This window comes from Canis aureus, chromosome 32 (genome assembly GCF_053574225.1).
Source record: "Canis aureus isolate CA01 chromosome 32, VMU_Caureus_v.1.0, whole genome shotgun sequence".
NCBI lineage: Eukaryota > Metazoa > Chordata > Mammalia > Carnivora > Canidae > Canis > Canis aureus.
Genome location: NC_135642.1, coordinates 33,326,719 through 33,343,792, shown reverse-complemented (window position 1 = coordinate 33,343,792; position 17,074 = coordinate 33,326,719). Strand labels below are relative to the sequence as shown.

Genomic DNA, 17,074 nt, shown 5'->3' with positions numbered 1-17,074 from the left:
GATGTAATAAAGTTTATAAACAAGGAAGCTCTTTGGTCTTTCTCCTGGCTGTCCAGGCAGTGGTCAGCTGGCGGTAGGGGTGGGGTGGAGAGCGGGGCTTATCTGTACTTGTCAGCACCCCAGTCTGTGTGGGGGAAGTTGCTCACACTGGTGGAGGTCGTCCGGGTGCATCTTCCATGTGCTTTCATTTCAGCCCCATAATAGCTCCGTTAGACACATGAAGGAGCAGCTCAGGTGCCATGCCCAAGACTATACATGGGAAATGGCAGAGCAGGGCTTTGAACCAAAGGGCAAAACTCTGCATCTAACACCTTTTCCTCCCTTGAGGCGCCCTGTGGCTGACTTAGGGATGGGCAACTCTGGGAGGGGGCCTCCATTTCCTTGCGCTTAAACAGTCTCTTCTCTTCAAGTAAGTTCTATCTTGGCGGTGATTCTGTTGCTGCTTCCTTCTTCCCATCACCCTCTCCACTCTCATTCCTTTTTTTCTTCCTCCTGGGATTTTTGGCAGAAGGAAAAGAGGAGGAATCCACTGCCAAGTCCTTTATTAAGGAAGGCTTGATGGTGATGTGGGCCTTCACTCACCAACCTTGCAGAGGCTGGGGGGAGGGGGCAAAGAGGGCAAACGAGGTTAAACCACTCCCAAGCTGGGGGTTGGGGACGGCGAGGGGAGTGTCCCTCTGCATCTCAGCCTCCACCCAGCTGTGAGACGTCGGTGGTGAGGTTCCCAGAAGAATCCATCAGGGAGCATCCTGGCTGGGAGGGAGGAAACGGCCTGTTCCCTGGTGGGACTTCCTCTCTCACGGTGTGTGCGCTGGGGGTGGCGTGGGGGTTGTGTGTGTGTGGGGGGGAGGAGGGCAAGGAAATACCCTTTTCCGAGCGATTGTGCCAGGCTCTATCACATTATCGTCGGCTCATTCACATCAGTTTCGCAGATGAGGCTTGGCGAGGTCAGTGGACTTGCCCAGGGCCGCTCGGCCTGTGCGCACAGGAGCCCGTACGGACGCCAGGGGGGTCCGGCCTCGGGCTCTCGCCGCGACTGCAGGAGGCTCTCGGGCCTCCCCTCGGGGCCGCGCACAGGGGGCCCCAGCAGGGGGCGCCGCGAGCCCCGGGCCCGGGCCGCCGGGCGCGCCTCCAGCCGGCGCCTGGGACGGGGCCGGCCGCTCCGCCCCCTCGGCTCCTCGGCGGCTCGGCGGGCGGGCGGGCTGCGGGCGGGGAGGAGAGCAGAGCCGAGCGCCGCGCACCCCGCCGTGGCCGCCGCGCACCCCGCCGCGCCCGCCCAGCGCAGCCTCCCGCCGTGAGTAGCGCCCGCGTGCGGGCCGGACGGGCGGGCCAGGGCGCGCGGGGCCGGGGCCGGGGCCGGCGGGGCAGGTGGCTCCCCCGCGCCCTGTCGCGGCCCCCTGGCCCGCAGCCCCGGTCCCTGACGCCACCTCCCGGGGTTTGGGCCGCCCCGGACCTGCCCACCGCGCCCCGGGGGCGCGCCCCGAAGCCCGGCACTTTGACCCGAAGACCCGGGTGGGGGCGGCGGGCCCAGGCCTGGCACCCCGGGAGGAGATAGGAAACAGACTTTCATCAACTTAGCGCCCCGGGATGGTTAGGGCACTACAGGTTCCTGGGGGGGGGGGGGGCTGCAGCCGCCTCGCGCACCTCCTCTTCTCACCATCAGCCGCCTGGCCTCGCGCACCTCCTCTCCCGCTCGGCGAGGACGCGATTCCAGAAGGCTGCCCCGCTCACAGTCAGCCTGCTTGTGGCCCAATGAAGCGGTGGTCCCCGCCGTCAGGGGCCGGGCCGGGGCCAGAGCTGGGGTGGGAATGTGGGAATGTGGGTGGCCCGGAGGTCTGCAGCAGGCTGGGGTGGGTAGGAAGGGTTGTCAGCAGTTGACCCTGACTCTGGGCCGGGCATTGTGGATGTCTCAGGGCATGTGTGCGTCTGGCTAGTCCTCACTGCAGCTTTGCGAGGTGGAAGGTCGTATCCTCACTCTAGGGAGGAGAAAGTGAGTCCCAGCGAGGTGGGCGTTGAGGCCATGCAGGTAGTGCATGATTAGGGGTGCACCCTGGAAGACAGGGAGTCCTCGTTGGTTGCCTCAGAAGCAGGTGGGTAGGTCCCTGGAGGCTGGTGGAGAGAACACAGCCTCTGACACCTTGTATTCTAGAATCCAGTGGAGGGCAGCTGGGGGCTGCCTCTATGGTTTCTGACTCTGTTGCCCAGCTGCCTCCATGTAAGGTGTTTCTGGGACAGTCCTGGTGACTAAGGGGATCTGGTGCTTGGGTCTCTTCAGAAATACTTTCAGAGTCCTGTTCTTCCTCAAACCACCCATCTCCTAAGATGTGTTTTTAACATGTAAAGTGGCCCTACTGATGATTCAGCTGCTTTGAGAGAGGCTGGGGCGGGGGGTACAGGGGTGTGTTGAATGAAGGTGGGGGTGTGCTGGCCTAGAGCAAGTTTCCGGTTAACGGGAATGAGACCTGAACTGATCCTGACCATCTCCCCAGGGTTTCCCTCCTTATTGGATGTGAGAGCGAACAGGAACAAGCAGGCTGTCCAGTGGAGCTGGACCTTCACTAGAAAAATGGGGTTTTCTTGTGTCAATTTAGGCAAATTGCTGATCTCTGAGCCTGAACTTCCTCATCAGAGGTAGCCTCTCTGAGCCTGGTCAAAGGCTCGAATGCATGGAGGGGCTCTGTGGACAGTCTCCTCAGAGCCTGAGTGTGATGATTCCTAATATGGGGGGAGGTATAAGAGGACAATCATGCCTGCCTCCTTGCAGTGGTCCCATTTTGCTGGCTGACACTGGGTGAGGATCTCTGAATGTCCCACAGAGTGAGCCGGGGCCAGTGAGTGAGAGGACTTCGTAGGGTTGAGGGTTTCCTGTGGGGGTGATCCTGTAGTCCTGGAGGGCTTCTCCCAAGTTATCCCTCAGGAGGCCAGTGATTTCCCCAACCCTGGTGCTACATTGGAGGGTTGAGGATGCTGTTATCAGAAGCCCAGGCCAGAACAGCTGTACTGGGCTAGCTGGGTGACTTTCAAGCCCTGTTTGGACCTCAGTTTCCTTCTTTTGTCAGACAAGTGGGTTAAACCAGACAGCAGTGGGTTTTTAAACTTGGCCGCTCACAATGAATTCTTACACAGAACCCCAACCTATGGTATAGATAAAGTGGAAATGCTCTGGCTCCTCTTCCTCATGCTGGTGGCTCCTGAAGCAGAGTCTGGAAATCCCCTGGGTGATCTTTGAGGTCCTTTTTTGTGAGCTTCCAGGAAATCTGTTAAACCTCAGAAGGGTTGCCTACTATGAGCGTTGAGGGCTGGAGTGTGAGTCCTAATGATTCCATTAAGAGAAATGTAAGCATTAAGGTGGGCTTCGTCCTTGGAATGTCTGGAGCAGATATCTTGTGCCTCTGACCAAAAATTGTAGCTGTATCCTTCCCCTCTGCTGTGTGGTTTCATCTTTTCAAGGCCAGAAAGGTACCTGTGCCCTGTGGCCTTCTCTGGACCCTCACTGGTAACTATAATTCCACCTCAGAATTTTTTCCCTTTAGTTTTATGTCTCTAAATTGATAAAAATTGATAAAATGCAAATTCCTCTTGGGGAGAGATATTAGGAAAAGACTTTTAAGTTATTACTGGTTGTTTTTATCTGATGAGGCAGCTGAGCAGCAACCTTGAGAAGGGAAACAGGGCTACTACATTTAAGTCAGCAGAACATTTAGGGAGTGCCTGTTGTATACCAGCTGCTACAAGGGGACAGATGTGAGATTGTCACAACCACTGTCCTCATGGGGCTCCAAGACAGTAGGTAGGAGAGAAGGAATTCACATTTGTTGGAACCTTCCAAACACTACATAAGTCATTTTACCTATGTTTATCTCATCTGTCAAAAAGCAGATCTTAGTCTCATTTTTATTATGTAAAATTTTGAGTGGATACAAAATAAGTGTACATATCACATATCCATGTAACCATTACCCAGAGCAAGAAGCAGCATTGCCAGCACCCAGAAACTTCCCTTGTGTCCCAGACATAACCCCCTATCCAGGGGTAACCACTATTCTGACTTTTAGTACCATCGATGAGTTTTGCCTAAGTGGAATCACATGGTATGTGATCTTTTGCGTCTGGCTTCTTTCATTCAACATTATGCTTATGAGTTTTATCTCTGGGGTTGCACATAGCAATAGTTTATTTTTATTGTGTATAATTCCATTGTATGGGTGTAACTCAATTTACTTATCTGTTCTTCTACTGATAGCCCTTTGGTTGTTTCTGATTTTTAATTATCACTATAGCTGTTGTGAACATTCTAACATGGGCCACTTTGGAAAACATCTACTCTACTCAGGCCACTTCTCTTAGGTATGTCCGTAGAAACTGCCCAACAGATTTCCAAAGTGGTAGTCCCAGAGTATACTTCTCCTTGAGGGTGTTTGAGAGTTCTGATTGCTCCATGTAGTCACCAACACTAGGCATTGTCCAGACTCATTTTCTTTGTAAGTAATTTGAAGCTCAGAAAAGTTGTACCATGTTCAGTGTGTGCCGAGGTAATAGAGTTGGGGTTCCAGCTCAGTCCTGTGTGACTGTAGAATCTGTGCTTCCTCCTTCTATGTTAGACATAGACAGTTATGAGCCAAAATATGAAAAGCCCTAACCCTAAAAATGTATGAAGAGACTTCTCTGGGAATTTAAGGGGGGAGGGGGATTTTAAGCTGTTTTGAAAAAGAGTCATGGAGCCTCACAGAGTTGGTGGCATTTGAGTCAGGCCTTATGGGAAGGGAGTGGTTTTGTTAGGAGGGCTCTCCAGGTGGGCCTTCCATGGAAAGGGCACAGCTTGAGCTGAGGAATGGCAAGGGTGAAAGTTTGGGGGGAATGGGAAAGGTCTACTTCGGCTATAATATAGGATATGTAGGGGGAGAGGGCTAAGGCCGGAGAGTTTAGTTGGGGCCAGACTGACGGTCCTAGTTTGTCCTTGGGGAGGCTTCCTTGCCCCCTACCCCCTGGCTACTTCTGGAGCTCAAGGTAGGGACTCATCATTTTGCTAGGGAGCTGGGGCTGCTTCAAATCCAGTTCAGCTCCTGATTAGCAAATGAAGCTGGCCTGTTGCCAAATGGAGGATCTTAGCTGTTTTAGGGACTACTCTCAACAGAATTTTTAAAAGTTTTCTGCTTCCCTCTAGGTGTGTGAAGTGAGTAACCTCTCAGGATGCCTCAGGACTTACCTGATCCAAAAGAAGATGGTAGATAGCAGTCCTAACACCCTCTGGGCTAGTCTCAGGAAATTCGCCAGGATAGGGGTTGGGGGATGCTGATGAATGAGGAGTTCTAGCTTCTGATTTTGGTCAAGCCAAACTTTCCAGGAGGATCCCAAAACCTTTTCCCTAGAAGGGAATTCCTGTAGGAAGCAGAAACACAAATAGTGGCCTGCAATAAGCCAGATATTAACAGTAATAATCACCTTTCTTATTTGCCTAAGAGTTTATGCCCTTATCACAAATGGATCCCCACATGGCTGTGTGAAGTAGATGATAGAGATGTCATCCATCAACCTTGTTTACAGAGGAGGGGACTGAAGCCCAGAGGGTGCCAACCTGTGTGGGATACACAGCTAATACACACCCAGGCCAGTCTAGAACTGGGGCTCCTGGGCGCCTGCTCTTTTTCATATTCCATGCTTGCTGGGCTCAGGTCAAGCACAGGGTGAAGACTGGGCAGGGAGAAGGATGCGTGATGGACCATGTGCATCAACAGGCAGGAGTTCAGCAAGTGATCATGAGAGTATGGCTCAGGATCCAGGCTAGCCTTACCTGGGGGACCTCAAGAATGTGTGTCCCATGGAAGGGAGAGAGGCAGGCGGCATCTTGGTAACAGAGCAAGGGACAGCGTTGGAGGAAAGAGGGTGAAATGTGTGTGTGTGTGTGTCTATATATATATATATATATATATATATATATATATATATATATATATTCTTTGAGAGTTGTAACAGCTCCAGCCACTTGGCATTGATGAGACACACCCTTATGTAATGGAGCCTCCACCCAGTCTGGTGAAAACAGTCTTTTGGGGCTCATGGGGCCCCAGGCGTAGTTGATATCTGATCGGCAGTCAGGAGCAAAGTTGTCAATGCTAGCCAAAATGAGCTCTGAGAAGCCTTTGCTAATGACTCTTGAGAGACACATCCCCAGGCAACTGGTTTATCTTTGTCATTTGCAGACTGTGCCCTGGGTCCGGCCCTTGGGGTGCTGTCCAGGGTGGCATGTGGTTGTCCCAGGAATGGGTGAGCTTCTTGGGGCAGGGAGATCCCAGGTAGGATGTAAACAGTCTTCTTCTGGTGGAGTGGTAAACACTCCCCATGGCTCAGAGTTGCCCTCTGGCTCTCACTGAGGTGCTCTGGGCAGGCAGTTAGGTCCATTTTATAGGTGAGGCATCTGAGGCTCCTCTGACAAGAGATGAGGTCACAGAGCTAGTTGTGGCAAAGTTGGCAACAGAACCTCCAGCTCCTAACTCCTGGTGCCTACTGTAATTTGTCACACCACTCCTGTCCCTCTTTCCCTTGAGGTGATGAGTGAAAGGGTTTACAAATCAGTTCAGACTTGCAGTTGGGTGGTATAAGCCCCCAAGGAAGCTGAGGTCATGGTAATCTCTTACCTTTCCTTTTTTTTTTTTTTTAGATTTATTTATTTATTCATGAGAATACACAGAGAGGAGAGAGAGAGAGGCAGAGACACAGGCAGAGGGAGAAGCAGGCTCCATGCAGGGAGCCTGATGTGGGACTCAATCCCGGGTCTCCAGGATCATGCCCTGGGCCGAAGGCAGCGCCAAACCGCTGAGCCACCTGAGCCACCCAATCCCTTACCTTTCCACTGCATTTTATTTTTTTTTAGTTTTTACTTTTTTAAAAACTTATTTTTATTTATTTATGATAGACATAGAGAGAGGCAGAGACACAGGCAGAGGGAGAAGCAGGCTCCATGTACCGGGAGCCCGATGTGGGATTCGATCCCGGGTCTCCAGGATCGCGCCCTGGGCCAAAGGCAGGCGCTAAACCGCTGCACCACCCAGGGATCCCTCCACTGCATTTTATAATTTACAAAATAATTTCATGATTTGCAGTGGTTTTACAGTATTAACCTCTTTAGCAGATGGGGAAGCTAAGTCTGGCAGTTTAAATGACTTGCCCAGGCAAGTGGGACTTGAACCCAGAACTTCCGACTCAAAGATGGATGCTTTTCCCTGCTTCACGGCAGCCTCTTTTTCACAGTAGATCTGAATTTCATGAGAACAAATGGCCAAAGTTGGCCATGGTGCTGTTTCTCTGAACTTGTTCAGAGCAGATCTGAAGAAGTGATGAGGACTCCTTTTCTGTCTCCTTAACAGGTTCAAATTGATATAAATCAAATAAAAACCAGACATCATCAGTCACTAGTGAGAATAGGCTTGAGGAGGGTAGTTCTTGAGGGACTAGGGCTGTGGATTATCGTTAAATTATAAACTCCAAATAGGGACGGCCTGGGTGGCTCAGCGGTTGAGTGTCTGCCTTCAACTCTGGGAATGATCCCGGGGTCCTGGGATTGAGTCTCGCATCAGGCTCCCTGCAAGGAGCCTACTTCCCCTCTGTCTCTGTCTCTGTCTCTCTGTGCCTCTCATGAATAAACAAATGAAATCTTTAAAAAAAAAAAAAAAAACTCCCATGCAGCTGATAACTTTTAAGCCTGGACTCAGGCTTGCACCAGTGTTCCTGGCTGGCCTGACCTTGGGTTTCTTTTGGTTTCAGGGCTGTATGCTCCAGGCCTCAATGAGGAGCTCAAACATGGAGACATTCAAGCAACAGAAGGTGGAGGACTTTTACGACATTGGAGAGGAGCTGGGGAGGTAAGAGCCTGGGAGAGGTGGAGGGGGCGCCTCTCCTGGTGTGCTTATTGCTTGATCATGTAGGCATGAGCTTGTCACGGGACTCGTGGGAAGCCTTAAAAACAATCCTGAGGAATTCATCTTCATGTGTGGCTCCACAAGTAGTCATTTCTGTGGAAATAACGACCTGCCGGGGAAGGGACTAGAGTTCTTGAGCCCTGTCTTTTCAGTATAGCCTGTCTGACAGTTATGGGGAGTCTAAATGATTCTTGTTTCATTTTCTCACAAAGCCCTCCCCAGACTCTGGCCTGAGACCTGGCCTGTTGGTTTTCTTCTCTGAGCCCCACTTGGGATTCTCCATGGCTCCCAGGATTTTGTTTCATAAGCTCAGCGCCTAAATGGGAGGTGAAGTAATCCTCCTGAAAATGGATTTGCATTGGGTAACAGGCCACAGGAGCCCAGTCATGAAGGTTCCTAGGATCTGAGCGATTGGGTGCATTTTCGGGTTTGCTAAATCCAGAATGTAGCCAGGGATGAATTCTGAGATCTGAAAGTAGTTATTGTTTGGAAAGGAATGAAGATTTTTTTCCTGAAGTTCTCTTCTTGCCTTCCATTTCTAGAATCTGCTAATATTTAGATGGTTTTTCAGTGATTACAGAACACCAGCCCAAGGGTTTGATTTTCACCATGATGCCTGAGATGGAAATTCATTTCACTCACATTTTTCATGTGAGGAAACTGGTCCAAATAGATTAGGCAAGTTGCTCGAAGTTGCTTAACCAGAGAGCGATGTAGCCAAGGTCTGGCCAGTCCAGTTTATACCTGCACACCTGTCATTCCTTTTCCAATAAGTACAGCACTTGCACACTTACCTGTGCTTATCAGTACAGCCTCACCCCTTCACACCCCCAAGAGTAAAAACTTGGGGGTTTAAGGCTTTTGCTATATCCAGGATGCAAGACAGGAGGTCTTTCCCCTTTTTATAGAGCTCCTGGGTTCAGGCCTAATTCTCTTACTTCAATTTTATTTTTAATTTTATTATTTTTAAAATATTTATTTATTTGAGAGAGAGAGAGAAAGAGAGAATACGAGTGGGGGAAGGGGCCGAGGGAGAGGGAGAGAGAATCCTTAGGCACACTCCCCCTGAGTGTAGAGCCTGATGCAAGGCTTGATCCCAGGACCCTGAGATCATGACCTGAGCTGAAATCAAAAGTTGGATGCTCAACCAACTGAGCCACCCAGGCACCTCCATCTCCCCCCCCCCTTTTTTTTTTTTTTAAAAAAAAAGACAAAATAGAAAGAGCTTCAAAGCCAGAAGAGCCTTATTTCAAGAAGAAGGTGCAATTATTTCAAGTCCAGGAAGTGCTTGTCCTTCCTGACTGGCTGGCTGGGTGGGGGAGCAAAAGACTGCAGAAACCCAGGGGGAACATGAGTCCTCAGCCTTAAGTCTGAGCTGACTGCCACTGGCAACCCAGGGACTAGGGGAAGGGGTGGGAAGAAGATGGAGGGCCAGAGGCTAGATGGTGGTCAGTTGGAGTCTGCCTCTGAATGGGTAGCCAGGGGATTCTCTTGAGGTGATGATACCAAGAGGAAAGTGGAAAGTTCAGCAGCAGGCCCTGGCAGGCCCTGTCAATGGCATCTGATTCGGTAGCCTCATCTTAGTCACATCTTAGCTGTAGGGGTCTGTGCTAAGTCCTCCAGGCATAGAGATGAGCAAGACATGGACAGTTTCTGCCCTCCTGGATCCAGCTCTTACCTGGCTGTGGAGCAGCCACGCACCTGCCAAGGGCAGAGTTGGAAGGGACCTTGTCGGGGTGGGGGGCTCTGCAGAAGAAAGTAGAGCCAGATTCCTGGGGAATTCATCTATTATTCCTTTTTAGTCCTGTCTCTCTTCAACTTCATGCATCAGGGCTATTAGAGCTGGAAGAAGCCTCTTGTTCTTTGGTCCTCATAGACTGGGAACCTTGGATCACCCACCCCCTTACATTTCTAAAGTGCTAACTGGACATAGGGTGGGTAAGAGGCTGCAGAGTCCTGAGGCCTTTGGAATATCTTGACCTCCTGTGGTTTGTGGTCTAGAGTCCAGATGAGCTCGAAGGCCTTTAGAGATCCTTTCTTCCATACTCTTCATCTGAAAACTGAGGAGACTGAGGCTTGTGGTGGGGTGGTCTTGCCGGGGGCCATAAACAGGCTAGAGCTAGAGCTTCTGCAGACGAGTGTTCAGATTCAGAAGAGGCAGTCTTATTTTTTTCTCCCTTCTCCTCCTTTTCTTCACTGGCTGTTGAGGAGCTATCGTGTACCAGCCACTGCCCAAGGGACACACTCCTGTCCCTTTGCAGCTTCTGATACATTGGTGGAGAAAGGTACTAAGCCCATGAACAGGAGAACCCAAAGGATAATTCCTTATGACATTGTGTTAAGGGCTGTGCAAGGAGAGACCAGGATGTGTTGAGAGAGAATAAGGTGCACAGTTGAGACCAACTGATCAGGGAATGCTGCTCTGAGGAAGTGACTCTTCATTTAAAAACTGAGGGTAAATATGTAGGTGAAGGCAAGAGCAGGGACACAGGCCCAGCACGGGGTAGAGCCTGAGGACTGAGCTGCTGAAATGTGGGTAAGCAGCACTAGAATTGGTTGGAGACATAGGTGGGGGCCAGAGCCAGCCAGTGAGCTCCCTGTCAACACAGAGTAGTGGAGAGATTCGGCCCTAGGAGTCAACACAGATTAGAATTTGTGTCCCCTTCCTAGCTGTGCAACCTTAGGACAACTTATTCAACCTCTCTGGGCCTCTGTTCTCTTACCCATAAGATAGGAATAATAACAATACCTAGCTCATAGTTGCGGGGATTAAGTGAGATGCTGAGTCTATGGTACCCTTCCCAGAGCCAGGCACAAGGTAAATGTTCAGTGAACAAGGGCTTCCAACTTTTGAAGTAAGTTTGGGGTACCAAGGCCCTGTCTCCCACCTCTGGAGCCACCTAGGAGGGACTCTGCAGGAAGAACAGGGTTGGGTCATTCTTTTTTTTATTTTTTTTATTTTTTATTTATTTATTTATTTTTTAATTTTTATTTATTCATGATAGGCACACAGTGAGAGAGAGAGGCAGAGACACAGGCAGAGGGAGAAGCAGGCTCCATGCACCGGGAGCCTGACGTGGGATTCGATCCCGGGTCTCCAGGATCACGCCCTGGGCCAAAGGCAGGCGCCAAACCGCTGCGCCACCCAGGGATCCCGTGGGTCATTCTTATTTTGGGGAGAGCTACATGTAAACCTGGCTTCCTCTGCTGTCAGTGAGCACCCTAGGTTAGACTCAGGGAATGTTTTCCTGATTTTAGCTCCTTGTTAAATCCTTACTATACAAAAATGAAAATGAGTAGTACTGTTTTTCATTTTAAAACATATTTTATTTATTTATTCATGAGAGACAGAGAGAGGCAGAGACATAGGCAGAGGGAGAAGCAGGCTCCCTGCGGGGAACCCAGTGCAGGACTCTTTATCAGGACCCTGAGATCACGCCCCGAGCCAAAGGCAGACGCTCAACCACTGAACCACCCAGGCACCCCAGTTTTTCATTTTTACCTATGCTGCTAGATGAAGCTCACAAACATAACACTGAGCAAAGGAAGCCAGACTCAAATGAGTCCATACTGTATAATTCCATTTGTGTGGCGTTCCAAACAGGCAAAATGAATCAGTGGTGCTAAAAGCCAGAATAGTGGTTATTCTTGAAGAACTAGGGACTGGAAGGGGCACGAGGGAGGTGCCTGGGAGATGGGTATTGTTCTGTTTCTTGATCTAGGTTCTTGTTTCACGGATGCATTCTTTTCATGAAAATATATCAAGCCATACATGTTTATGTACATCTTCGGTAGGCATGTTATACCTTAACTAAAACTGTACATTGACAAACAGGGACTCTCTCACTCTCGTCCTGGTCTGGCCCCCAAAACACATGTTTTTGATTCCTTTGGAGGCCTTCTATGTCTTTATCCTATAAGTGAGAGGACATCTGTGAGAAAAGCTGCAGGATCCACCTTTGCATCAGGACAGCATGCCCTGGCTAGGGGGTCCTCGGCTGTGACCCTGTGCATCTTGCCTGATTTCTGGCTCCCAGCATCGAGTACAGGCGCTTGGCTGTGCTCCCATTTTGGCACCAGCCTGCTGGGGATGCTGGAGATTGTCTTTTTCTGGGAATGGAGAAATGCTGGCCTGTCGATTCTGGCTTCTCTCAGCCTTGGTAGCTGGGGCTGGGTAGAGCAGGGGACTATCAGAGCAGGACTTATAAAGAAAAACCTGGGATCCCTGGGTGGCGCAGCGGTTTGGCGCCTGCCTTTGGCCCAGGGCACGATCCTGGAGACCCAGGATCGAATCCCACGTCGGGCTCCTGGTGCATGGAGCCTGCTTCTCCCTCTGCCTGTGTCTCTGCCTCTCTCTCTCTCTCTGTGTGACTATCATAAAAAAAAAAAAAAAGGAAAAACCTATCTAGGGCAGCCCAGGTGGCTCAGCGGTTTAGTGCTGCCTTCAGCCCAGGGCCTGATCTTGGAGACCCGGGATCGAGTCCCACGTCAGGCTTCCTGCATGGAGCCTGCTTCTCCCTCTGCTTGTGTCTCTGCCTCTTTCTCTCTCTGTCTCTCATGAATAAATAAAATCTTAATAAAAATAAAAACCTATCCAACTCCTCCTTTTTAGACAAGACCAGAATCAGAAAGAGGAAGTAACTTGTCTGAGGTCACTCAGGGGTAGGGACTGGTGGTCTGACTCTTAGTCTAGAGCTCTGGCTATCACACCATCAGAACTCATGAAGCACAAATTCATTTTTGCTCTCATTCGAATGTTTCTGAGGAGTTGGGGAAAATATGTGGCAGGGTGGTTTTTTCCCTTTGACCTTGAGATTAGGGTAGCAACTCTGAGAGTCAGAATCAGGAGTGTGAGCATTTGGGAAGGAGTGATGTTCCCCAGAGGGATGTACGCCCAAAAATATGAGGTAATTTAATGTATATGATCTATATCATATAATGATCAGCGCTTTCTCCTTTTCCTTTACTTAGATTATTGCATTAACAGGAAGTGATAAAATGTTATGCCAAACCAATCTCAACAAGAAGCTAAAGTCTTGATTTTTTTAAAGGTTTTTTTTAAATTTTTATTTATTTATGATAGTCACAAACAGAGAGAGAGAGAGAGAGAGAGAGAGAGACAGGCAGAGACACAGGCAGAGGGAGAGAGAAGCAGGCTCCATGCATCAGGAGCCCGACGTGGGATTCGATCCCGGGTCTCGGATCGCGCCCTGGGCCAAAGGCAGGCGCTAAACTGCTGCACCACCCGGGGATCCCAAGTCTTGATTTTATAGACAAGGAAAGGGAGGCTGAGGGAGGGCAAGTGATTTGTCCAAGGTTGCAGAATAAGCAATACAGAAAGTGAAACTCAAAGAAGCTTTTGAACCACACTGTGTTGGTTTAAACCGACAGATAAATGTTTATCTGTATGTTCATTCACCTTTTATCTACAGCTCTGGCTCTGCCGAGGAGCCTACCTCATCATGACCCCACACATGCCCTCTCTCCCTCCCCTCTCCCCTGGTGGAGACACCAGCCGAATGCCCTGCCACTTAAAGGAGGCGCTGTGTACAAGGCACCCTGCTAAGCATGACACCTGCAAAATCCCCTTCTGTAAGGGCAGGAGCCTTGGGCCAGGGAAGGAGCCACTGTTCTTGAACCTCACCCTTCCTAAACAGAACTGAGGAATTCCCTGCGACATCCATATTGATAGGGCTGCCTGCCAGACCTGAGTCACCCTATGGGGTCCTCTGTGGTTAAGATTACACACTCAGCTTAGTCAGGGCAACCTCTTTTGGGGATAGAAACAAAACCTTCAGGAATGTGTAGAGCTCAGATTTACCTAGGCTGGGTTCTACAGCCCAGTCTAGCCACAAAGCACTATAGAGAAAACTGCAACAGCAGGTGTTTGGATTGCCCCATCTCAGTCCTTGGGAAAAGAGTTTCCAAGGTGAACTCTAAAGCAAAGGGGCTTTTATTCTTTTTAAATTCTTTTTTTAAAAATTTTATTTATTTATTCATGACAGACATACACACAGAGAGAGAGAGAGAGGCAGAGACACAGGCAGAGGGAGAAGCAGGCCCACTGCAGGGAACCCGATGTGGGACTCGATCCCGGGCCTCCAGGATCACATCCCGGGCCAAAGGCAGTGCCAAACCGCTGGGCCATCGGGGCTGCCTGCTTTTATTCTTTTTAAATTAGAAACTTTTTTGGGAGGGAATCACCTTGGTGGCTCAGGATGTGATCCCGGGGTCCTGAGATGGAGTCCCACATTGGGTTCCCCACAGAGAGCCTGCTTCTCCCTCTGCCTAAGTCTCTGCCTCTCTCTGTGTGTCTCTCATGAATAAATACATAAAATCTTTAAAAAGAAAACACTTTTTAAAAAAAGTTGTAGAAGTAATGCATGGCAAATGTCATAAAGCTCTGAAGAGTTCAAGTAAAAAGTCAACTCCCTCCACCTTGTCTCATGCCCACAGCTGGACTTTGGTGATACTTTTCTTGTGTCACCTTTCAGAAGTTTTAAGTAAAGCAGGTGTGTGTATGGGGATCACATAACCATAAAAACCTACAACTTTTTTCACTTAATGAAATACATTGAATATCTTTTTACAGCAATATATAAAGATCTGTGAGTCTTATTTTGGATGAAATTTTTTTTTTCTTAAATAAAAAACTTAAGAAGGGAAGTTAAGCCAATGAGAGATTAACAGCCTTAACTCAGCAACTATTTTTATTTCTCAGTCCTACCTTCTCATTTTTCCAGGGCTATTTCTCACACCCACACATGCCCTCCTCTTTTGTGTTTGCTTGAGGCACATATGCTCAGAGTTAACATTCCTCCCAAGTCCTGTGCTACTGGAGCAGTGCTTATGGCTCTGGGATCACCCAGTGATGAAATGAGGCCTATCTCAAGTTCGTTTGTACCAGGCTGTCAGCCCTTCGAAGGCAGGTTCTCTTATTTTGTTTGTTTGTTTAAGTTTTTATTTAAATTCCAGTTAGTTAACAGTGTAATATTAGTTTCAGGTGTACAGTACAGTGACTCAGCACTTCCATGCAGCACCAGTGCTCATCACAACAAATGTACTCCTCAATCCCCATCATCTATCTCCCTCTCTCCCCACTCCTCCCCTCCCACTTTTCTACCCCCTCCCCTAGGTCCTTTTTTTTTTTTTTTTAAGATTTTATCTATTTATTTGAGAGAGAGAGAGAGAGAGCACGAGCAGGGGGGAAGGGCAGAAGGAGAAGCAGACTCCCCGCTGAGCAGAGAGCCCTGTGTAGGCACTTGATCCCAGGACTCCGGGATCATGACCTGAGCCACCCGAGCACCCATCCCCCTAGGTTCTTATTTTGAGCATCACTATAGAACTGAGACAAAAGCCAGAAGTCCTAACAACCTCTTTGATTTCTCCTTGCTCTTGCTGTTTTCCCTTACTCTTGGAAAAATGAAACTTTTCCTTCAAGGTCCAGGTCAAATGCTGTCTCCCTGGCAAAGCCTGACCTACCTTACCTATTCCACCCCATTCCGTGTGTTTAAATACCTCTTATTCTAGACGCATATCCATATTAAGTGCTCAGGTCATCATACTTCATGTTACCTGAAAGGGTTCACCTGGTCATCTCTGCACGAAGATTCCTCCAAGCTGGGCTCCCTTCTGTAGGGTCCAGAGCAGGCCTTTTACACTTGATAAGTGCTCAGCCCCCACAGATACCCATCAGTAAACCGCAGCGCTGTCTGGAACCCACCTTGGCTTAAATCTGAGGCAGAAAACCTCAGCCAAGCCCCCAGCACGCCTCAAAGTCCATGATCGGCCAGGACTTTACAAACACAAAGTGGGAAACAAAATGCAGTAATTACCTTCATTTTCTGGGCACACATTATTATATTTAATCCTTGTAATATCCCAGGAAGCATTTATCACTCCCACTTCACAGATGAAGAAATTCAGTCTTCAAAATGGTAGGCAGCTGGCTCAAGAAATTCAGATTTCCTTTATCAAGGAGAAGCCAACTGGGAATTTCCACCTCTGTGCCACACAGCCAATCCCAGAGAAAGTCAGAAATAAAAGCCAGAAACTTTACTGGACAAAGCACTGCCTGCTGCCCTGGCCTGGGATTTTTGTGCCTCTTTGATCACATACATGCTTATATTTCCTGTTGCTGGGAAGGTGAATGTGGCTGACATGTGTTAAGAATCTTCTGTGCTGGGATGCTGGGTGGTTCAGTGGTTGAGCATCTGCCTTTGGCTCAGGGCATGATCCTGGGGTCCTGGGATCAAGTCCCGTATTAGGCTCCCCACAGGGAGACTGCATCTCCTTATGCCTATGTCTCTGGCTCTCTCTCTGTGTCTCTTATGAATGAATGGATAAAATATTTATTAAAAACAAAAAAAAAAGAATCTTGTGCATTCACATCAGTGTCTGTACCAAGTACTTCCCATCCTTCCAGAATAATATGAGCTGGGTCATATTCCTACTTCACAGATGAGGAAACTGAGACTCAGAGAAGTTTTACAGTGTACTCTTGTCCCTCGTACCAAAAGGCTTCCTTGCCATTAACACTAAGCTTGTCTTCTTCAGGCCCAGGAAGCTCTCAGCTTGGTGTTAGTGGCAAGGTAGCTTTTGGGCCATACTGTGCCCTGGGCAAGCCAGTGGTTTCTGAAAGATGAGTGGTATGTATGCGGATGCCTATGTTCACGTCTATACTCTAGGTCATTATCACATGTCAAATGATCCTTCCTAGGCACCCACTGTACAATGGGCACTATGATGGATGTAAGACATTTAGGGCTTGGGCCTGGCCCCAGAAGCACTTAAGATCGTTTAGGGCACAGGAGTGCTCTCCTCAAATGAAATGAGATGGAACAGATCACAATCTAATAGGGGGACACCAAAAACATGTGCCAGCTGTTCAGAGGAGGAACTCCTCACCCTGGGTAGGACAGCACCTCACAGTCTAATGCAGGAGATGGCAGGTAACCACCCCAAGGTTAGGGCTCTGCCAGGAATTGAGGAACAGCAGGCCTAGGCTTGGGCAAGAGAACACATGGTGGGGGTTGAAGGGATGGGGCTGGCAGGAGGACAGGCGACCGCCAAGGGCCCTGGATGATAGAGGCAATGGAAGAAGGAGGGAGGCGCTTTCATCACTCATTGTTAGGAAAACAAAGCACAAAGCCACTCAA

General features: G+C 49.3%; 1 protein-coding gene across 5 annotated transcripts in view; it reads left to right on the top strand.

Moving 5' to 3' along the window:
* Positions 1–669: 669 nt before the first annotated feature.
* The window catches only part of DAPK2 (death associated protein kinase 2), a 125,278-nt gene continuing 108,873 nt past the window's right edge, over positions 670–17,074 (top strand). The window contains exons 1-2 of one of the 5 annotated variants that reach the window (XM_077881399.1): positions 670–802; positions 7,762–7,859. In XM_077881399.1, coding sequence (XP_077737525.1) covers positions 7,768–7,859 — 92 coding nt within the window. In that variant the 5' untranslated portion in view covers positions 670–802; positions 7,762–7,767. Of the gene's footprint in view, positions 803–895; positions 948–1,189; positions 1,295–7,761; positions 7,860–17,074 lie in introns of those variants that run through there. The other 4 variants (XM_077881397.1, XM_077881402.1, XM_077881398.1 and 1 more) reach the window with 4 other exon arrangements.